Genomic DNA, 23,507 nt, shown 5'->3' with positions numbered 1-23,507 from the left:
TAGGGGAAGCATGTTGTAGGGATTATATGTAAATCTTTGTAGTCAACTCCTAGGGCAATTTCTTTGTCATCTGTTGGACAGTGAGCAAAGCTGGTCCTATAGGCTGGGACAGGGAGAGGAAAAAATGAGTAAGTGTCCCTGTCAAGAAATGAGTGAGCTTTCTCAAGAACCCTCACATTCACAAGGGGAATTTGGAAAAAACATTCCTTGTAAAGAAACGACTGTCAACCTTATCTTTTTGCCTGAGATTACTGAGGTGCCACAAGAATTGGTGGGATCTGAGAAGCTGGTACCAGAAAGGCCAGGCCCCTGGGATTCTGTCTGCGTGACAGATTTCATCATGGTCATGTTCTGTCACTTTCAAGTAGATTAGCAGCTGCTGCGAGGAGTTTGAAACTGTTGGCCCGTGTATGGATTGTGTTCTTTTACATCATCTATAATACTGCCATTATTTAAGGGACAGTAAGGCAGTAGCAGCAAGATTTTCAAAAGTACAGAAAGCAACAAAGATATTCGATCCTTCATGGGACTGTTTAAAATCCAGGCATGTGAAATGCACCTTTTTGACACCAGTAGACAGGACTGCCAACAAGCAAAACAGAATACTTTTGTAGTGGCACTTATTTTGCAAGCTATCAACCTCTGACGCTGTAGTATTCCTTTTGTTTGAGTTTTGAAAAACAGTGGAAATTAATCTAGTGATCAGCATTTTTAAAAAGTTCCATGTTAGGAATAACTTTCTGTTGAATCTTACGACTGGTAACCTGTGCTTTTGGTGATTTTAAAATAATATGTCCAGCCACTTCTGCATATTGCAGAAATGTTTTTCTTTAAACAATACATTCATAAAAACACCTACACTGGGCAGCTTTGAAATAAAGTATTTCCTGCTTACATTCCCTGAAGTAACTTTAATCTCCCAGTATGAATATTACTGTGCAACTGCAGAATGGCTGATGTGTCTGAATGATGTCCATTGGTTTCTATCTTTTTTTAATCAAGTCAGATGTTGAGTACTGTTTAGGTAAATGATCTGGGGTGGGTGGCATCACAGGTAGATGGGCTATAAAGGCAAGGAGATGTGCATATGTAAGACTCTCAGTCACTGATTTCATCTGTTAGCAGCCTGCATCTATGGGCCCCTACTGAATTTTAAGATTTTGCAGGGATGTCACGTAGTTTTTATGCTTCTTGGGTTAGACAGAAGAGGAAGGATAGTGAGGGATTATCTTGATATATTCTCTAACAGTCAACAGCACAACAGAGGATTATGGTATACAGTTCTAGCGGTTGCAGACAAGACAGGGATAGTCACAAGTGCCCCCTTAAGGAATTTAATATGGCCATAGACAGTAACCAGAACTGTACCAGTAACATAATTACCACCCAAAAATATAAATCCCAGAATTCATCTCCTGCACATTTATATTGATACTGAATATATGTACTGTTTGAAATAAAGCCTAGGAAAAAAAGAACATAAAAAAGAATCTCCATTTCACAATGCACAAGCAACAGTACAAAAGACTACAGGACTCTAGATTAATAAAGTTCTGCAAAATGGATTGTTGATTTAGAAATGATAGCTTCTTTTTCTTTATTTCCTCATTTTTGTATTCTGTAATGAGACTCCTCCATACTTCAGTTTTCAGTTGTACACAGGAGTATTTGTGTTTCTTTAGGGAGATACCAGGCAGGAATAACAGTTTGTACCATAGGAACTTACTTCCTCTTCTCATCAATAGACTGAATTGTGATTTCCACCCCCTCCCAGTCCCCCTTTAATGGAACTATATATGATTCTTTACTTTTTTCCTATGGATAGTCTTGCTGTGATTTGAGTCTTTGTATATCAGTTAGGTGGCCTCTCAGAACCCTGGCTGAACTGTGGCTTCAGTTTGTAATATAATCATTAAATGTCATTTGTGAATATATTCATGTAAAAGGTGTGTGAATTCAAACTGCAAATTCAGTGGACTTGAGGAAATCATGGGAGACCTAGCTGAGGAGACTTTTATCTCCAAACATATTCTGATTCAATCTAGAACACCTTACCACCTGAAACTTTGTTTGCATCTGAAAACAAAATATACTGAGAGTGCTTTAAGATGCTACAAAACCACTCGTATTTCATCGAATCTCAGCAGAAGTTTGGGACGCAGTAGCTAGCTGTGATGAATTTTCCTTTGAGCATAGACAGAAAATCAAACTCGCATCAGCTAACCCATTTTAAATAGTGTTCCAGGGGTTGAAGGTCATCTAATTCAAGGGACCTCTGGTAGGGAGTTGACTCCTAGTACTCTTTGTGCCTTGCATGTGGAGGTTGTTAGTAGCCCATCTTCCTCTTCCAGCTCTGTTTATATTGTGCACAAACAAATGCATGTTCCATGAACTGGATGAGGAGGAGGACCAGGGAAGGAAATGAGAGGGATATGGTCCACAATATATCTGTTTCAGATACAGGATAGAGTTGTTTATGAGCAGTAAGAAGCAGTAGAGGGGAGTCTGCAAAAGATTACAGTGGGTTTGTGTTAAAGAGAGAGGGCTTAAATCATGGTTGTCCTGAGGGAAAAGCAGGGATTCTAGCTCTCCGTGCTGTGCCCTCCCAGATTATGGAGGAGTGTCACATGAGCGGGCAGATGTCTCATGCTTTGCAATGTTTGCGCTTAGTCTTTTAGAGCAAGAATTGTATTGTTCTGTTCGTCTAGGGGTGAGTGGGTAGTTTGAGGGATGCTCTCAGTCACTTCACCTGTGGCTGGCTGGTGCTGTCCAGCTTGTGTCATTCTTATCACTGTCCCTCTTTTTTCCTACCTGGTTAGCCAGTGTAAAGACTCCCTGGTGAAGCTGGCGTGTTTTAATGTTGATGGAGTCTATTTGTTTCCCTTTAAATTGTCTGTAGAACAGAAAATTCAGTTCCCCACTCTAAATACAAAATCGGAAGCTGTACGCATTCCCCAGGGAAGTGCTTGGCAGATGTCGGAGTGCTCAGGTACAGCCCAGGGCTAGATTTTTAAAAGCATCACAACATTTGTGTTAATGTTTTGGTAAAAGTGAATGTAAAAGTCTTTAATTAGTATTTTTAGAGGAAGAACCAGTGATAAGGCAAACACAGGTGTATAGAAAATACTAACAAAGAGCAGTAGAATAGCGAGGGTAGAATAAATGCAAAATGACCTATAAAACAAAATAGAGATAAAGTCCTCGAAGAGGCCATATTAATTAATGCAAGGCTTTTTGTCATGATTAGATAAAATGTGGAGCAATTGGATATTAATAAAATAACGTAAATTAACAAACAACAATTTTTCCTATTGTAATGTAAATTCAATATTTAGTGCTCTCTGTGGTAGTTAAATATTTGCATCATTATGAGCAGCTATTCTGGTAAAGGAGAATACAAAGTCAATAATGAAGTCTACACGTAAGCACTAAGTGAAGTGTGTTGTTTCTGGTACAGTCTTGTCATGGAAAAGAACTGTCTGTATGCTAGACCCAAGTGTGTCACATGCATTAGTGATTCATCTTTTCATCATAGGAACAGTTTTTTCCTCCCCTTCCATAGATAACCTCCTCTGCCACTTCCCCAATGTAAGTCACATAACTATAGTAGTGACAGTGGGTTAGCCTTGATGTGTAATACTCCACATCAGGTGGAGTAGCCCTGTATGTCCAGTTTATCAGTGTGTGCTTTATTGTTTGGGGGGGGGGGGAACAGGGGGCAACAGTTATTTGCAGTCTGCATGTGTAGTTGAAAGTCACATTGCACAGCTTACTGTCACTTGCAAAGGGAGATGCTCTGCAACAAGGTGGCATTTCTTAATGATAAGATTGCTGCTGTCTTTAGGGGTCATGGGCCAGATCTTCAGAATGTCAGTAGTTAGTGATTTGATTTTTAGCTAATGTTTGGACTTGGAGCTATTTGATTTGCAGTGGCCAAGGGGCTAGCACTGTATTCAGTATGAGATATGTAGAGGAAGAGGGGACTGGGTTGAGTTTTGTTCTCCTCTGCATTCAGAAACTTTGAATGATATGATCTGAGCCTGTAAATCTGATTTTTTTACATTGCACTTAAATGGACATTTATTCAAAAAGATGAGTTTTTTTCCCATCATTCTTTTGTTTTAAGGTATACCATATTTTTAAGGTCCGCTACAGGTTTTCATTTTTCAAACAAAGAAGTGTTTTAGTGCTTATGGTGGAATATCTGGAACCTTTAATACTAGATGGCTAAACCAGATTAAATTCCATTGTCAAAGTTATGTGTTCGTACACTGATATTTTTACACTGTAAGAAAACTAAACCTTAAAAATCCAGCAACCTAATTGTAAGGTCCTACTGTTTTCCAGGAGCACAGCGCTATGCAGAAGTTGCACTGCACACAAATTGACAAAATAGTGGCACAATATGATAAAGAAAAGGTATCATACGAGAAAATGTTAGAGAAGGCAATCAAGAAGAAGGGGTAAGATATTATTTTAAAATTTTTTTTTAGACGTAAAATAGATTTTATGCTTTTGTGGTCTGGAGTAAAACATTCATAAAAAGGTCATTCATATGAATGAATTGCAGCTTGAACCAGCATCCTACACCCAACTGAGCTGCTTGAAGGCTCTAGCAATGGGCCATAAATGTTGTACTCACTTTGCCTTTCTCTAGTCTTCTACTATCAGAGCTTTAAAAGTAAAAGCAAAGGAGTTGCCTCAAATTTTTATTTCTGTGGTCTGATCTGGTCTCACTGCCCGGACACTCCCCAAGGAATGTCACTGTTGTGTTCAGTGAGAGCAGACTAAGGTCCTCAATAGCTCTAATGACCAGAAAGTAGCAATGATTTGATTTGGCAGGGAAAAGCTGGCTTCTAAATCCTGAATGTTTTAGAATAATAGAGTTTTGCTGTGCTGTCAAACTGCAGTTTCTTTTTAACAAAAAAACCTTCAGATCCTCAGCTGGGATAAATCAGTATTACTCCTTTGACTTGAATGAAGCTGTTTTGGTTTGCACTAGCTGATGGCCTGGGACATTATCTGTGTGAATCTCTTAATTGTCCCAGAAAAGTTCCTGGAAGATACTGGTGACTTTAATAAAATGTCCCTCTTACAGTCCCATTTGGAATTGCGTAGCAGGACCTGCTGTTGCCTTGCTGCTATCATGTAATCTGGCAGCAGTTTCTCCTCTCCACCTTTCACCCTATGACTGGCATTTCATTGAGACAGCGGTTTATACTATAAAACTGTGACCTAAAGCAGGAATTACTTTATTCAGTTCTATATCAAGCTGTGCTAATAGTTAGCCTTAATTTCATATTGTTGTCATCTGGCAACAACAACTGGCAACCAACTCAGTGAATACTGAACATAGATGCCTCTTTGGTATTGGATTCTTACACAAACACTTTTTGGTTTATAAATTATTTGGAATGGCAGTGTTTTTGGAGTGTGCATGTTATAAACTTGCAACAGAACAGAAATAGAACTGTCAGGAGTAAACAAGGTAAGGAGAATTCTCCTCACTAAATTCTTAAAAGCTCACAAACTCTTTAAAAAGCTCGTGTTGTTTTTTTTGTCCAAGAAAGGAGAACTGTAAGCACCGAAATACTTCTAATCCAAGTAGTTCCTTCCAGAAAATTACTACTTCTCCAAACGGAGAGGGAACAACTACAGGACTAATTAATTTAATGTGGCTTTGATTCAATTTCCATTGAATATAACACAGCAGAAGGTTATTGATATAGCTGGATTTATAATTACAGTCAGGGTATTTACTACAGTGGCAGTGAACTAAGCCCTGGACATTGCACCAGAATTATCATGGGGGAAGAAAGGCTTCCCCGCGCTCTGGAATTTAAGAATCTTGTATCAGAAGAGTCATAAATCAGTATTCCTGTTGGCCTGAGAAGAACCCAGTGCCTCTGCCTGTCTAGGCAAAACAGCAAATGAAGGTGTGTCAGAAAGTTAAAGGTGGTAATGGCTGTCTCTGTGCAATAAATAGTGGAAAATGCTGCCTAACGATGCTTTCCAGAGTAACCCCAAATGGGACAAGTATAAAAGCAGTTGATAATTTGATTCCCAGTTTGAGATCACTTCATTGACTACTTGCAGTGTCTTTTCTTGATTTTGTAACGCTTCTCTCATGGACACCAAAGCCTTTAAGATAGTTTAAATTCTCATAGAAAGTTTTAAAAAAAAAAAAAAAAAAAAAAAAGTTGGAAATTACTACTCCAGAAGCAGATCCAATATACAGCCAAACACTGTCCCTCGCCATGACTCCATACTTTCCATGGACTCCAGAGCTCTCAGTCATCTGATGGCTCTTCAGTGTTACAAGAATAACTATTGGTATCTAATTAACAGACAAATCAAATCCAGTAGCAGCACAGACTTTCTGTGAAAACACATTTTAATTCTGTATCAAAGTGTTTTAAGGGCTTCCTTCAGGGTCATTGTGTATGCAGCCCTGAAAGCCCATTCAGCAAGGTACTTACGCACACACTTCTCTTCATCCCAACTGTGCAGTATATTTAAGGACATGCGTAAAAGTGAACACATTGGTTGAGACTTAAAGACTTTATTGAACTGAAATGATCTGATGAATAAGGGGCCCTGGGTTTAGTGAGTACAGGACATGCTCTGTTTCCTTGGCTGTCATTTTGGAACTTTTACAAGCAATAAAAGTTGTAAAAGAACATGTAAAATGTGTTTTCAAGGCATTCATATTGAAATTGTCAGATACTTCCTGAAAAAAGGACTTTTTGATAGGTGTATAAAAGACTTTCTCTTCTGATTTTGTTGTGCAGTTTTTCATGGTCCATTTCTGCCACATGGTGTGACAAACGTCAACTGCATATTGTTCAGCAAAGTAGAATTTTTTAATCACATGCTAATTCGCTTGACAGATGGACAGGATTTTGCTCCCTGTGCTATTTCTGTTGTACACTTCAAATGCTTACAAATCTCAGAGAGGCTTATGGGGATACGTATGCTCGTGTTTCCCACTCTGAAATGGAGTTGAGGGCACATAAAGATCCTTCTCATTTATCGGGACTGTCCAGAAATTCAAGTGTATGTGTGTGTGTGAGCATGGACATGTGACACTGGGTTGAGCTGTCCCAGGGGATTTGTTCCCACCTGTGACTCAGTGGTTTAACCATGGACTATGCCACCACAGTTGGGGACAATTCTCGTTATGTCCAGCCTGGCTAGAAGCTGCCTTGAGATATAATGAAAGCTGCATTTCCAGAGAAGGGATCAGTTGGTGGTTTGATGTCTGAAAAGTCCAGTGATTGAACCAATTAGACTAATTTGGGATAAAATATGTTTGATTCACCTAAGCAGCAGTCTCTTTCATAGTGTATGACAAATCATATATGAATTATAGCCAGATTCTGCAGCTACCCACATGCATAATCAAAACCACTTTCTTTCCAGCTGGGTTTTTTTTCAGGCGGAGGTTACAGTGGTCAGAACCTGCTCTATGCCTTTATATTCGTTCCAAAGTGTCAAATGAGTGTCACAAATCTCTACAAAAATTTCCTTGTTATGACTAGAAAATAAATGACTAGTCCTTCTGGTGGCCCTTGGGAACACAAGGCACAACACACTACTATTTTCAGTAAGGGCTTTCCTGGTACTGTTTGATGATAATTTTTTTTGCTAATTTCCATAAGTTTAGCAGTACTTTGATATTAAAATAGGATTTAAACTTGTTAAGAGTTTCATAAATCTCCTTTTCTAGAGCAAACATGGATTAATGTTACTGCAGTCAAGCAATAACCATTCTTATTAGGGCCAGCTTCAGATGATGAAGTGAATGTGTCTCCATCCACTCGGTGGAGTTACACCATTTTACATCAGTGGATGATCCGACACAGGAATATTACAGTGATGTTAAAAATAGACTGCTCTCAATATATTGTATTATTCCAGACAAAAAACCAGAGACTTCCAATGTGTGAATTTGTATTCTGTTGTAAAAACCCTTCACTGCAAAAAAGGGAACAAGAAGATTGGTAAAGATGAAGCTTGTCAGCCTTCAAAAATTTATTGACTTTGGTGAGACAGTAATTGAAATTCCTGTTGTAGCTGCAATGCAATAGTTTTTCTGTACATCTGTCCCACCCAATGCGCGGCCTAAGTAATTGGGCTTAGTGAAGGAAATTCTGTGGGTGAGAGGTAGAAGTCATCCATCTCCTAACCCACAGGCACAACAGGGGAGCTTCAGCATGGGCCCTCTGCAGGCATTTTACCAGCCTGTTCCTTAGAATCAAACACTCCTCCTGCATTAAACAAGCTTTGCAACTTGCATTCAACCCCATTAATTTTACCCAAACACAAAGGCCATGCTGTATTCAGCTTATTGCAGGAATGAGGCCTGTCTTCAAGATTTGTTGCTTTCCAAGTCATGTAAGGTATCTAATGGCTTGGATTCATCCACATGGGTTGGTGTGGTCTGCAAGGGTACTGAGGCCCCCTTCTTTGCAACCCATTCAATTCTGTTTTCTCACAGAGGGGCACTTACACTTTCAATAGGCGTTCAAATTTAGTATGCCCAAATTGCCCTGCAAGGTGGTTATTCAAATTACTTCTCTGCCTCAAACTAAAAAAAAAAAAAAGGAAAAATTACTTTTAAAACAGAGGATAAAATCATGGCAAGGCAATGAATATGCCTGTAAGTTTTCAGGCAGAAACTGGTTTCTCTTGGCAAGGTATTTTAAGCCTGGAAAAGGAACCAAGTACCATAAATGGAGATGCTTGACATATCCTCAGCAACAGAATAATTGCTGGGCCAATCTAGAATTAATTGTGTGGTGTTTGAATTGAATGATCATTAATCCAACAATATTTTGTAAGTTGTGAATAAATTGCCAGAAGAAATAATTTCATTCCAATACGCTGCAGCACTTCAACTTTGATTAACATTTTAATTAGTAAGAGCTGACTGAATGGGAAGATGTTTAACTTGTGGCACACATTTGCAATTTTCCTTTTTTTAGAGGAAGTAATTGTCTTGAATTGAAGAAAGAAACGGAAATTAAAATTCAGACGCTAACATCAGATCACAAATCTAAGGTAAGCAAACAGCCAATTTTAACACATGCAACATCTGAAAGAGAGATTTTGAGACCCAAGTGGTAGTTAATTTTCTCGGAAGCATATGAATGATTTTCAGCAATAATAACATGTTGAAAAGAATGGGAGTAATCGAGTGTCTAAAAGTGTTTCTTAAAAAAATTTTAAAAAGCAACGTCAATTTCCTGCCCTTTTAAAATTATTGACGAAAGTGCCATATTCATGCCTCACGAAACTAAACTGGCCATTTGTGTCAGTTCTAGCTACACAAAGAGACAAATATATTTTGTATGAAATTTGGATACTAAATACTTTCTCAAAATATATACATAAAGAAGTTTCTTTTTAATTTTCCTTCATTGTCACCATGGACAACACTTGCTGCTCTGTCTCTTAGGGAAGGAGGAGTCCAAGCTGCTCTTGAACCAAGTGCCTTCTTAATTCTAGTATTTTTTTTTCTCCATTTCTTAGTTGCATTGTTTTCTCCAGGGTGCTGGAGAATAAAAAAGTGCTCTGAGGCTCAACTTCAGTTCGTTTGAAAAAGCTATTCTCAAGCTGTGATTCATGGCTCACATGGAGTTGCTTAGAGCTGCTGCTTCTATACTTCGATACCACTACTATGCTCACCGACTTCATATTTCCTTTGAAAGTTTTATCTACCACCTGTTGACATGCTTTCAAGTTTCTGAAAGATATCCAAACTAGAGGGTGGCAGGTATACTGGAAGACACATCCTTGTACAGAATGATCTGGAGGGAGAAGAGTACCGGAGACTGACTACAGTACAGGAGAGTTACTGTAAAAGCTGGAACCTGTGAAAAGGATCAGACAAGTATAGAAAATACAAACAAAAGCAGCCACATCTTTGAGACTAGAATAAGGTCATTTCCATCTTTTCTTCTCCTAATTTTATTCTTTGGTATTGTTATTTCATGTGGAGAAGATCCTGGTTTTCTAAACAAGGTTTCTTTCTTGTTGCTGCCTGCTCAGACAAAGATGTAGGAAAACCCCCAGGAATAAAACCTAGTGTGTACTGTCTTATCTCCCTATCTCCTTCTCCTATGAAAAGTCCAGAACCGTTTCCTTAAATAAAAGCAAATTTGTTGACAACTTAAAAAAAAAGATAATCTATTCATTTCTTAGGGAAATAAACTCTCCAAGGAGCACTAGCTCCCTGTCATCCAGCCATAAGCTCCAAAACTCATCTGAAGTTGTACTGTGTAGAAAATTCTTTGCTGTGATCTCTGCTTCTCAGCTGTGTCATTCACAGTCTGGAGTTAAGAGGTGTGATTTGTACACAAGGGACATCCAAGTGTTCATTAATCTTCCAAATCCACTAACTGTGACTCATGTTTTCCCTTTCCACAAATGTATGCAGTTTCTGAGCCCTGTTGCTTTTAAAATCCTGCTTTCAAACTGGTTCCCTTCAATTTAATCCATACCTGGAAAACAGACTGATTTTTGTCCACTCCCATGTCAAGTTTTAGGATGACATTTTCAAAGGAGACTTAAATGTAAGCTCCTTTGAAATGCCAAGCCTCTGTGTGTTGAATAATTCCTGAAGAACTCCTCTGCAAGTCATCTACCTCTGTGGTTTTCTCTAGGTCAGCGATTTTCAATATCTTGCTCACTGTGGTTCTATCAAAATTGTCCAGATTATGTACCGATTTTAGTATTCTCACAGACTTCTTTTGTTTCGATTGCCATGTGTGGGCCCTTGACGTATCCCTAGAGATCATTCAAAGGTTTGCAAGCAACAGGTTGGAAAAAAGTGCTCAAGACCATAGGGAAATTAACTTTTCTTCTAGATGAAGGTAGGTGCAATTAAATCAGATTAAATTCTGAGATGCTGAATGCATTACACTATTATAGTGGGAGTTCGATTAATTAACAGTTGTTCAGCATTTCTGAGCATTTGGCCCACTAATTTTGATATCAGATTGTACCATAATTCAGCTTTAATTACAGCTCATGTCCTCCAGTGCAGCTCTGTGTCACAATGTGCATGTACACTTTTAGCACCAACGAGACCTTTTCATCTCCAAAAGTCTTCCTGTCATGAGGAAACATCCAGCCCAAGTTTGGCATAAAATATTTAAATTAGATCTGAATGTCCCAGTGTGTACTTCACACACAATTAACCTAGCAGATGCAAATTACTCCCTTGCATTAGAAAAGTAGGTCCCAATATCAAGCAGGCAGAGGATGAAAAGAAAAAAAGGAAAGATTACTTCAGAGATTATTCCTGCTTGAACTTAGTGACTAAACAAACATCTTGCATATATGCTGTGCAAAAGAAAGTTCCTTATCAAGATTTTAATTAGTCTCCTAGGCCCAGTGTAGGAACAGATGAAAGGACAGGATTGCAAACACAGTCTGTAGAACAGGAAAGAGAGAAGTTAGCTAATGGTTATTTTTCTTTTCCTTTTGGATAAGCAACACTACCTTAATAGTGGAAAGTAGGACAAGAGCACAGCCCTGTGCAAATGAAATAGTAATTTTAACTATGATGCGAATAAATTGGAGAAAAGCAGGGATGTACACTGAATTTACTACATCTGAACTTTGGAAGTGTATCACAGATCTGCAACAAAATTGGATTTCAGATGATTTAATGGTCTTGAGTTCTAAGGTCGTCTGAATCTGAGTCAAATTGGGTATTTCAAGTCTTGTAACTGGTGTTTGGCAAATCCCTTACATCCTTCTCATCAGGTTATATCTTGCTCTACCTGAAATGAGACTTCTAGCCTGCACGATATTTAAGAAATCTTCCCTTTCTGTCCCACCCCCAGAGAAAAAATTGTTTATGAGGACCTGTACCTGCTTCTTAGACTGCATGCTGATTTTGAAATTAGTAGCACATCACTAGCACATCTGTCCATGAACACAGGCAGGTTTTTTATGGTTCTTGCTTCTTATCTTCTCAGATTAAATACTTAAAGTACTGCCATGCTTAAGTTTCCTTGCAGGTTTCTTCTTTGGGAGTTGGAATCGATGATCCTTATGGGTCCCTTCCAGCTCGAGATATTCTATGAGTCTTTGGTATCAGTGTACCTGAGATATAGGATTCCTGCCTTTGTGTTCCTCTGTGGTGTATAACATTACCCATTTAAAAACAATGATCACATTATTCATTTGCAATGGGCCCTTGAGTCTTTGTTTCTCTGCATTTGTTTGGGCTTCATAAATGCTCTTTGCAGTTAAGTCACAAAATAATTGCTTTCACCATGGCTTCCACTATTTATAAACTTATTTGTTTCACTGTTTTATTAAGTCACGATTCTTTTTTTATGCAAAGATTGTTTTGCATTTAGTCTACAGCATAAGGAGGCTTTAAATAAAAGCGAACTCTTTTTTGTTTACTGGAATGCCTGCCTGTCATTTTAGGGCAATGTAAAACACTCTTGCTGAGACTACGAATCAGATCTCATATGGTAACGTCCCCTGCACTTTCCTAATACTTCAAATTACTTTGAAACCCAGTCCTAAGTGGCTGACTGTATGGAAGAGTCGCACAGCAGCAAGCGGTGGAGGAGAATACTTGGCCAGCTCTGTCACAGTTCCCACTACAATTTTATTTATGTTTGAAAGGGGGCAGAGCCCCGCCAGAGCATTCTCTGCAGGAAGGCAATTTGACTCACAAATCTGTGTAAGGAACCATGTGTTGGCTCCTGTGCCAAGATGTGTGGTACACAGGTGTGATTTGCTGCTGGCTCTGCCTGCTTCCTGGGTCACATAATAGCACTTGTCTTTTAAAAATATTAATAGTTTCTAACATCATGACCATAGAAGTTTTCTGAGTATGTGGTCCCTCTTCTGCTGTGGTCCCAATTACACCCAGTTACTCTAGGTTACCAGGACTTTGGATCTACCTGTACCTTTTTTCTCTAAATCATGGATGGAGCTGACTCCATCTGGAAATTCTGCATTGAAAATAAATAAATAAGGAATGGGTTTTCCTGAGAACTTCAGCCACGACTTACTTTTAGCTCCCCTGAAGTCCACTCTAGGTGTCCCTGTGGGTTGATAAGCCAAGTGAGGTCACTACTGAGAGGAGATTCATGCAACCTAACTGAAGTGTCTAGTTGCTTGAGGCCCTGTAGATATGAGAGGCATCTCCAGGCAGTGTTTAGGTGTGATAAATCCTGCTTTGAAACTGCTCACCTTTTCACATCAGCAATACAAGGAGCTCAGACTAAACTTGGTCCTAACTTAAGTGCCTTAGGTGGGTGCCAGAGGTGAGCTGGAGCATCTGCCCCTCAACCTTTCAAAAACTCCATCTGAAAAGTTAGTGCCTTTTCGTTACCAACATCCAAGCATTTATTTTGACCCATTTTAAAACTGAATCCTCATGTTTTTCTGGCTCTGAAGGCAGTACTGCCTTATGAACATGTTATTCAAGATATTACTCCCACTAACTGCTCCACATCCTTCAGTGTATTTATCACTTCATAGTTGATAGGCTCTGGCTTAATAGTACACTTACCCACATGCACAAAAATAAGCATGGCTCATTCTGCTGGAGGTACACTCACTCTTAAACACCCTGATGAATTAGGCCTATATTAGTTGTACCAGTCTCCTGCCTCAAAATGCTTTTGTTTTTTTCTGACAGCTGCAGAAAACTCCAGGTAGCTCTCTATCAGCTGCTTCTGCCTCCAATCCTATCTGTTTTGATATGGGACCACTATTTAACTATAGTTAAACCCAAGTCTGGCTTTCAGGTAGCGGTAGTCACCCCTGACCTGTTACAAAATGACTCGCCTTTTTTTTTTTTTTTTTTTTTTTTTTCCATTAGGAGTCCAGCTTTATTACACAACATGAGCTTTGTGCAGGAGGGCCTTCAGAGGAGCCTCTCCAGGGCAGAATGGAGACTGGGGCTGTTAAGGTCCCCTGTTTCTTCACCATCATCAGTGTGTGCAGGGGAGTCTGTTCTGCACTATGCAGAGCCCACATGTGGGCCCACACCTAAAATACTGGCATCGGTCTCTCACTTTCTGAGCAATATCGTGGCAATTTTTGATTTGAAGAATAAGGTTTAGCTTTCATAGAAGATGACCCAGATGCTATTAGTTACCATAGTAGCAGTTGAAATTACTACCTGAAAATAGGTTTACTGTGAGGCATATTTTGTATACCATTTATGGAAAAGTAGGATAGCTTGTCAAAATACCCAAAGATAATTATTAAAGGATAATAAAATATATCTTTCTATTAGCTTCTTTTCTAAATCATTGAGTGCAATATATTCTTATAATAACAGCTCTGGTGACTTAGACTTCTTCATATTGTCTCTTGGGAACTTTCCAAAACTTTAATCTCATTATTGTTGTGAGTCGTGGAAGATAAGCAAGAGAAGAATACTTGTCAGATTCCCTGCTGACTTAATGAATATAAAACAAAGATATGTAGCCCATCTTCAGATTCAGGTTGTATTAAATACAGGATTTCTCTGTAAACTGACTGTGTTTGTAAAACTGCCTCCACAAAATCAAAGACTGTATTTAAGCCCTCAGAGAAATCCTGCTCGCTAGGTTTTTTCCATTGTTAATTTCAATACTTTTTTTTTTTTTTCTTGGCAACCAAAAATGTGAAACTGTTTTATTAAGAACTCAGTGTTAGAGAAGGTTTTAAAATAACAGTAGTACAGTCAAGAGCATAAATGCAGCCAGTTTATTCAGGGCACTTTAGATAACAGAGTCCTAATAGTAGGGGTTGTTTTACATCTGGTTTTGTAATATACTGTAGTGTCCTCAGTGACTTCGTTACTCTGTGAAGCAACTTCATTTGTGTTAACTTCATTTTTCACAATTTAGCTGCATTCTTTATAATCTTTTCTATGATTGTCTTTACATCATCTTCAGCAGCAGTAATAGTTGATCTCCTAGCCTAGCTGAGAACCTCTACCAAAGCTGCTGTTACTTCTCTACAGGTCAAAGAGATTGTGGCACAGCACACTAAAGAGTGGTCCGAGATGATCAATACACACAGTGCCGAAGAGCAAGAAATCCGTGATTTACACTTGAACCAACAGTGTGAACTACTGAAGAAACTGCTGATTAATGCTCATGAACAACAAACCCAGCAGCTAAAATTTTCACATGACAGGTGAGCAGGACAGTGCTACCTGGTAATAAGGGTTGGTTTATGTCTGCTTTGTAGAATGTTTTAGTTTCTTGTGTTGATAGCTCCTGTACTTCTGTCAAAGATGTAAGCATGGTAGAAGTAAAAGAAGTGATCATACAATGTTTAGATAGATGCAGGAATGGGCTTCTTAGCTGGTTTAGATTATCTGAATTTCATTAAAGGCAGCGGATGCGGTGAAGCAGTGTCAGTTTGCATCAACTGTGGATGCTTAGACTTTACCCAGGAATTTAATTCAGAGGCTGGAAACTGAGAAGTATCAAATATGGAAATATCCTTTGGAGTAGCTAGCAGTTGCGGACGCATGTGTTTATAGCATTGGTGATTATAAGAAAGATCCATGAAAAGTAAGATCAGAAAAACAACAGGTAGCAGGATAAGCTACATTAGACTGACGTATTATCTTCATACAATATGCTGTCATAATCACTGGGAATACAGAAGATATTGCATGACACTACTGTCTTGTTGCTTTTGTAATTAACCATCCTGCCCATTTGAAATTAAATAAAATTAAATACACACACACATTGTATCCACAGTGTTAAAATGGCAGTTAGTAGAGGAATCATTTTTTTATGCTATGATCTATTATGGAAAGCAGCCTAAAAGCATATGAATGCAAAATGTGTGTACATACTTACGTATATATTCATACATATATATATATTCATATGTAATTGTCTTCAGCATCTTTCACGTAAAAAGTGTGGGGGAAAAGGAGTAAATAAATCACAGTTGAAGAAGGAATTGAAATGATTTTTTAAATTCCTGAGGGAAAAAACAGCTTATCTTTGCATCAGAGAGAACACATGCTGGGACCTGCAAGCTTTCCACCCAACAGAGAATTGTCCCAGCAAAAGGCTTTTAGTGAGCTCATCTTTATGTTAATCTCTGTGTTAACCCATCTATTCAAGCTGTCCTGCAATACATACCCAGTCAAAAATGAAGTCCAAAAATTGTTAAATTTTAATACAAATGCATCATTCAAAAGATACTAGCCAGAGGAAGGTGCAGTCCTTGGTACTGTATCTCTAAATCATACCTCGCTGCATCAGCCCAGAGAAGTCACATCACTTTTTTTTTTTAAGAGTCCTGTATTCTGTCCTATTTGAAATTCACTACAATGCTTAGAAGGTAATTTACTAATATATAGCCTGTGAAAGTAAGGCGTTGTTTTCTTTTCCATACATGTTTCCTTATTCTCTTAACTTGGCTAAAGGTTGTCATTGTAGGCGGCTATTATATCTACACTAGGGCAACGTTTAATTTTTTTTTAAAGCTTTTTTCTCATAGTTTTTGTCTTTGGGTTTAGAATTTCTATATCTCTACATTGTTTAAACAGCCCTGTATCATTTCTTGTAAATAGTTCTTATGTTATTAGTAATGGATCTTGCTCTCTTATTAGAAATCATTTGTGTTCAGTCCATGTATTGTTCTGTTTATTCTCAGAGCTACTAAGAACCAGACCTCAAAATCTACATCCTGATAAATACTGAGAACTTCTTCTTCTCAGCTGTCCCAGGAGTAACAACCTTCAAAATTCTTTCTGCTTTATTCATTGCAATTCAGTGTGTTTCTGCTTATTTGGGAATTTGTGTGTAACCCCTAAAAGTGCAGACCGGGGACTTTCCTGTTTAAAACAAATTTAAGACTGTGTCTGAATCTATTAATATTTCAGAAGAATTTGGAATGTGAAGTATTGAAATGTGAATAATAATGCCCCAAAGAGACTTTACACTTAATAATTTGTAAACATTTTTATAGAATAGATTGAGTGTTAGAATATGTATGTATTTATCTGTATAGGTGTATGTAATAGCCAAGAGATGATTCAGGTAACCATAGGAAAAAAAGGATCTATCTGAGAGCAGCGTGCGAGGTGGACCGTGCTCTCAGCATGCTGTCCTCACTGCTTCCCTCTCTGTGAGCTGAGGCAGTGAGTTAGCTATCACAACAGAGGACACAGGGCTAGCAGGAAAGGTCAGTAATCTAAAGTGATGTAGTTATCTGCTGTAGGGTAGATACTTTCCCTCCCTGTGCAGTACAAAAAGCAATTACAGTTTGTGCTTTGAGCTCATTTAAAAACAAAGCAGAAGACAGCAAATACCACTAAAAATCTGAAGCTTATTGAACTCCGGGGGTGCTGTGCCCCCTGCCACCCCAGACTGGGTTAGCTTGACTGGCTTGGATGTAGTGAGCTTGCAGCATTTCAGAAATTTGGCACTTGAAGCTGTTATTCGCAAGCATTATGTGCTGCGGATAAAATAACATGAGAAAGAAAAATTATGTGTGTGTGTGTGGGGGGGGGTTAATAGAAGAAGAGATTTCTAGTCATTCAAACAATACTGGTGACAAAGTAACATGTTAATGCACTTTAATGTCATCTAAATATATTTATACATTCCAAGGATAGACTTGCATGCTTAAAGTTAAGTATCCCTTTAAAAGACATGTTTGTATACATCTCAGAGTTGCAGTCAGTATGATACAGTAGGAAATCAGCAGTTAAATCTTGCAGTTCATGTGCCACATTTTTCAGAATCCTTTTTTCTTTACCATCCTGCCATATCTACTTCTTCCAGTTAACTCTGGCTACAGGCATCACCACCGCTTGTGAGCAGGGACAGTTCTCCACTGGTGGCGTAGCCCTGCCAGCCGGGGCAGCACGGGCTGAACTTGAGACTCGACATGAAGCCCCATGCCAGGCGGTTGAGCAGCAAACTGACACTAGAACTTTGGCCCCGTCTTTGAGAAGTGCTATTTTAGAAACAAGGAGTGGTGCCTACAAGTGCTTCTTGGTGATTTTAAAAGGAAGATAAGATTTTTCATCTCTTCTGTTAATAATACCTTTTCTTTCTTGCAAGCAGTGAAAACTCAACACACCCAGAAAGACCAGAGCTAGAAAGACCCAGTGCAACTCAGAGCTAGATTATAGTTTGCAGAATAGAGAAACAGTTGCATATAGATGTGTTGGCTCTTTCAGCCCTATCCATGGCCAAAGCCTCATTTTGAAATCATCAGTGATGCACAGTAGTCCTCTAATCCTCTTAACTTCTTTCACTCTAAAATTATATCTGATGCAAATAGGCTAAATCAATTTGAACACCTACACTTAACTTTTTTCATATCCTTGAACACAGTAATAAAAATAAATGATTTCAGTACTGCTTTTAAGATAGTGTGCTTGAAAATTACGTCAAATTCAGTATAGAAAATAAAAGCTTTTATTTGGAGAAAGGACTGTTGGAATGAAATGTGCTCTCGACACAACATTTTTTAGAATCCAGTCTAATTTTTGCTGTGATACCACTGCTTTTAAATCTGTATTCAGGAAATGTTTCACCTTATGAACTCTGGGAGGAAGAAAAAGCACTGCATTTCTTGAATAAAAATTTTAAACTGTGGAAAATGTAAGCCGTGGAACAAAGTTTCCTCACGCTACTTAATGATGAGAGATGAAAGAAAGCTAAAAAAGATTCAGTGACAACATTTCATTAAATTAAGCACTCTGTTATGTGCCACACCCCTCCTCTTCAGTCCATACAAAATACTTAGAATTTTGGGTTAGTAAGTACAGTAGTTGTTTAGTGCTCTACTTAAGATCGTGTCCAGAAAAATAGACTAAGGCACTGCCTTGGCTTGCGACGCTTTTAGATGCTTATGCAGTACTGGCGACTTTACAATCCGTTATTCGCTGCCTAATTTCCCTATATAATTCCTGTTTAAATAAGCATTTAAGATCAGGAACTGCAAGTGCTGGAATGCTAAGCAGGCAGAAAGCAAGAGCTAGCCTTCAGGGATGGCCTTTTGGAGCTTGGCTGGCTTACCCAGAGTGACGAAAAGCCTTCTGCTCACTCACAGTTCATAAGCCATTTCTGAAAGTCAGCATCTGTACTGTTACTCGCAACAAAGAATCACAATCTCTTTTTCTTTTTAAAATGACAGGATATTTATTTACTTATTTTCTGTTTTTCTACTACACTGGCTGAAACACTGAAGAGGTTTTCCACCTCCTGAGTCAAACCACACCTCTCAGGACGTTACCCCTGGAAGGTGATTGCCACCCTCCTGTTAAAGCTATCTTGTTTCACACAAAAGGCTACCAGGTTCACAGGGCCAGAAGGAGAAACCAAACACAAGTCTGGCCATGGTCTAAACTACAGGGCTCTTGTCAGGCCCGAAATAGAAGTCTTAAAAGGAAGTCTGTCAGCTCATACCACAGCTAGCAAATATTATTACTATTCATATTGCGGTCATGTTCTGAGTGCAGGATTTGTAAATTTTTTAGGCAGTTTTAAAAGACAAATTGCATTTTCTAAATGGCTGATAGTAGCTCATACTTGGACAACTCGTATACTAGGGAGAAAAGAGAGTATTTTATACCCTTTTATAACATTCAAAGTGTAAAAATGCTTTAAACTGATCTTTCAGATCATATTCTCTGGAAGAAATCGAGATTTCTGAATGCTCGCTCAAATTGTGTAAAGTCTACCCAAAGGAAGACAATTTTTATATGGTTTGTTCTTCCCTCTTCCTTAATGCTTCAAGGACAAAATTAAACCCTGGTGTAGAGTAATATCAGGAATCCAACTTCAACAACATTTGCATCTTAGGCATTAATGACTTTGTTTGGTTTTGCCTAGGGAAAGCAAGGAAATGCGTGCCAACCAGGCTAAAATATCTATGGAGAACAGCAAAGCCATAAGCCAAGACAAGTCTATCAAAAATAAAGCTGAAAGAGAGAGGTAAGTATCAGATCTCCCTTCTTGAGAAGGAAGAATGCTGTCAAAGGCTGACAGGTGAACTCATGGATTAATTCTATTAAAACCATGCTTTTATGTGTGGAAAAAATGTCTAATGATTGTGCTGAATAGATTTTTAGCTGACCATTTTAGGAAAAATGTTGCTTTTCTTGTATTTATCCTTTTACTAAATGTAATGCCCTGATCAGGGAAATAAAAAGGTTCTTAACTTTATACTCATCAGCTATGACTGACTGCTGTAGGTCTAATCACACTATTAAATTGAAACACATCTGTAAGAGTTTCAATGATTGTACTTAAAGTGCGTTATACTTTTTTGCTGTTGCTTTTTAAACGTAATGAGGGCTGTCCTGAAAAAGGAGTCTGAGGTTTGGTTCTAGCTGGAGTCAGAATAACTGGAGAGGCAGCATCGCTAAAAACAGAGGAGGTGTTGCCAGTGAAAGGCTTTCTGCCTTATCTACTGATAACATGGAGGAGAGGTGGAACAGAAGGAAGGAGTGCTCAAAGTGATGATAATCAGCGGAGAGGGTGATGGAACATAGGAGTGAAGAAGCAGGAGATGCACTCCACAACAGCACACGTGTTGCTTCTCCACTCCTGAACTGAACTGTAGCTCTCTCCCTCGTTACGTGCTGGCATTGGAGACCTGGCCAGCATCCAGGCTCAGCAAACCAAGGGCACTGCTGCACTTCCAAAAGTGGGTTATTCACAGCACGTTTGGGGATGACAGCCTTAATTGACTTGAGAGACTAGAGAGACACTTGCCAGTACCAGCTACTGAGACTTTTTGGAGGATTGATCTGCATTATAGCTATTTTAAGTTTCTTCTATTTATCCTAAAAGTTTCCAAATAAATAGATAAAAGCAGAGTCTACATGATGATGTCTCATAAGCCTTCAGGGTTTCCCCTTCACTTTGGGCTTGCCATCTGGCTCATTCTTTCCTTTCTTACATTCCCTCCTTGGCACTGGGCTATTTTTGGTCAAAAGGCTTGAACTTGTTCCTTCTGAACTAAGTCCCCTGAGTGTTACAGACTCCTAGCTCATCAGGAAGACGAGTTGCCGAAGCCCTTGGTAACTGTATGCTTAGTTAATGCAAGACCTCCGTTAATGACTCTGAGATAAATCTGTTCCCAGATTTCAAAGCAGTCTGAATGCAGTTCTGGTTTTCAGGCTTTGCTATTAGTCTGATTCAGTCTTTGAACTATTTTTGGTATATTTCATGATGGAAATCTTAGGAAGAGACACTTTGCAGTTAGGTATTTTATGTAAATATTAATTGTATACTTACCTTTTTGCTTAAATAACAGCTTTAAGAACCTTACAGCATTGGTAAGCTGTAACTTATGATCATCAGATGATTTTTCTATTACCACTGTTAAGAGATGTAGCACTTTTTATATGCCAAAATAAATTGAGAGCAGAGTGCAGTAAGGGATGCACAAATGAATTAAACTTTTTTTTAAGTTCTGTCCACCACTCTTGAGTAAGAGAAAAAGCAAACTTCATTCACAACAGTCGTGGTCTTTTTTTTCAAGTCTTCAATCATACCGTCAATGTACTTGGAAACCTTTAAGTGTAAAGGTGCATAGTGTAGAGGAGTGTACAATTTGCCATTAGTCCCACATGGTACAGATAGTCAGAAACGAAAATATACTTTATGAGTTTGTGATTCTCTCTATTGGGTTTCTTTTTTCCAATGAGTCTTCATGGACAACGTTTGCATTTTTTTAGGCGAGTCAGAGAACTGAACAGCAGCAACACAAAAAAGTTCCTGGAAGAGAGAAAAAGGGTAACTATAACCTTGACAAAGTCACTGGGCACTATTTCTGGATATTCATTTTCATTTCTCTGTGTTGAGAATCCAGCTCTAGTAAACAAACAGATGTTTGTCCTTGCTTTGTTCCACAGAGTTGTAGTGTAAAAGATCTAACATCTATATGAGGAAGCTATTTTAAATTAACAAAATTACTACTCGTTGTGTATTTGCTACTTTTATGTAACATATATATTATATATGTAATATATATAACATACATATATTATTATATTAATAGCTCTTCTTAAGCTTGGGTGATATAATAGGCCTCCTGTGATGTTTTGTGCCATCCAAATGGGGCAAGCCAGTGTATATATGTGTATGTTTCAAGTAAGTTTTTATTTTGCTTGTTAATAATGTGTTACATTTCCCCCCATTATTTTGTCTTGCTTACAGCTGGCAATGAAGCAGTCAAAGGAAATGGATCAGTTGAAAAAAGTTCAGCTTGAGCATTTAGAAGTCTTGGAGAAGCAGAATGAGCAGGTATCTTCTTTTAAAGGCTTAAAAGAAAAGCAAGCTAGTGAAAACAGTAACCAGAATCAGGCTGAGTAGAATGCTTCTGAATGTAAGTCATTACCAAACTTGGGAAAATGACCTTGTTTGTGGTCACTCACCTACTTGGGGAGTTAAAATGAAGAAGTGAGGTGACTTAAATAATGATACAGAACCAGATTTGTTTCAGATAAGCATGTGAAAGCTAGACTGCTTAGCCAGAGTCTGTCCTTTCAGCTGCTCAGCCATGTTGATACTTGTTAGCTAGATATGACAGTCATAAAAGGCCCAGTATATCCATTTTAATTACTCTCAGAAAGTATCTCAAGCAAATCTGTTTCCTTCATTTTGGAACTTGCATTTCTCGTGCTGATTGGAAAATAGAGGTGAAACGTGCACAGAGCATCTCTGAACCCTGAGAGGCAGTTGGTTTGGACTGAATTCTAGAGATGTATAGTAGCATGGGGAGTTTTATCTGTACTTTCCTAATTAAAATACCTTATTATTTTCTGCTAGTTTATAAGACTTTTTTTTTTTTTAATTGAAAAACTACTTGGCAAGGAAAGGAAAATTCTAATCTTATTTCTGGTAGAAGCAATGCTATGTTCTAAGCAGTTCCCTTGCTGAAAGGTTGAGCCAGCAGAGCTGTAATAACTGCATGGACTTGCAGTACTGCACTTACAAAAATGTAAACTGCAAGGGGAATATACCCAGCAGTTCAGTGAGGTGAGAGAGGAGGAGTGCATTTAATACCCATTACTTTCAAGGGTTATGTACTTACTTCTTTGTTTATTAAATGTTCAGAACTTGAACTCTCTGGCAGACATTATAGTATGAATTAAAGCCATCTTGCAGAGCGGGAGGGAAGAGAAGAGTACGTGCAAATCAAGTATTTCCACTGTCAGGAGAGAGTCCTACAGCCCCAAAAGCTGCAGCCTGGTTAACTTCTAGGGGGGTGACAGCATGTAGGATCGCAGGCAGCGGCTACCACCGAGCCCCACCATGGCTCTGTCTTCTGATTGCTCCACCACCCTTCTGGACAACAACCCAAACTTCCTAGTCTGTTCCCTCACAGGGTTTGTGTAGCCGCTGTCTCTAACATCCAGCATGAATAGATCTGTCAGTCAGTCTGCTCCTGAGCAATATCTGCACATAATGAAAAGGCAGGGGAGGCAGGCACTCGGGGTGCAACTGGGCTACAGCGGATCTGTAGAGCCACTGTAG

General features: G+C 38.7%; 1 protein-coding gene across 3 annotated transcripts in view; it reads left to right on the top strand.

The window, feature by feature from the left end:
• PLCB4 (phospholipase C beta 4) overlaps positions 1-23,507 on the top strand; it is a 214,694-nt gene that overhangs the window by 187,289 nt on the left and 3,898 nt on the right. For all 3 annotated transcript variants that reach the window (XM_072857452.1, XM_072857453.1, XM_072857451.1), the window contains 6 exons: positions 4,348-4,463; positions 8,988-9,063; positions 14,996-15,171; positions 19,854-19,955; positions 21,707-21,764; positions 22,188-22,274. In XM_072857452.1, coding sequence (XP_072713553.1) covers positions 4,348-4,463; positions 8,988-9,063; positions 14,996-15,171; positions 19,854-19,955; positions 21,707-21,764; positions 22,188-22,274 — 615 coding nt within the window. The remainder of the gene's footprint in view (positions 1-4,347; positions 4,464-8,987; positions 9,064-14,995; positions 15,172-19,853; positions 19,956-21,706; positions 21,765-22,187; positions 22,275-23,507) is intronic.

The sequence above is a fragment of the Ciconia boyciana genome, chromosome 3, assembly GCF_034638445.1.
Source record: "Ciconia boyciana chromosome 3, ASM3463844v1, whole genome shotgun sequence".
Classification (NCBI taxonomy): Eukaryota; Metazoa; Chordata; class Aves; order Ciconiiformes; family Ciconiidae; genus Ciconia; species Ciconia boyciana.
Note: the sequence above shows the minus strand (reverse complement) of the source record. Positions and strands in the feature narration are given on the sequence as shown.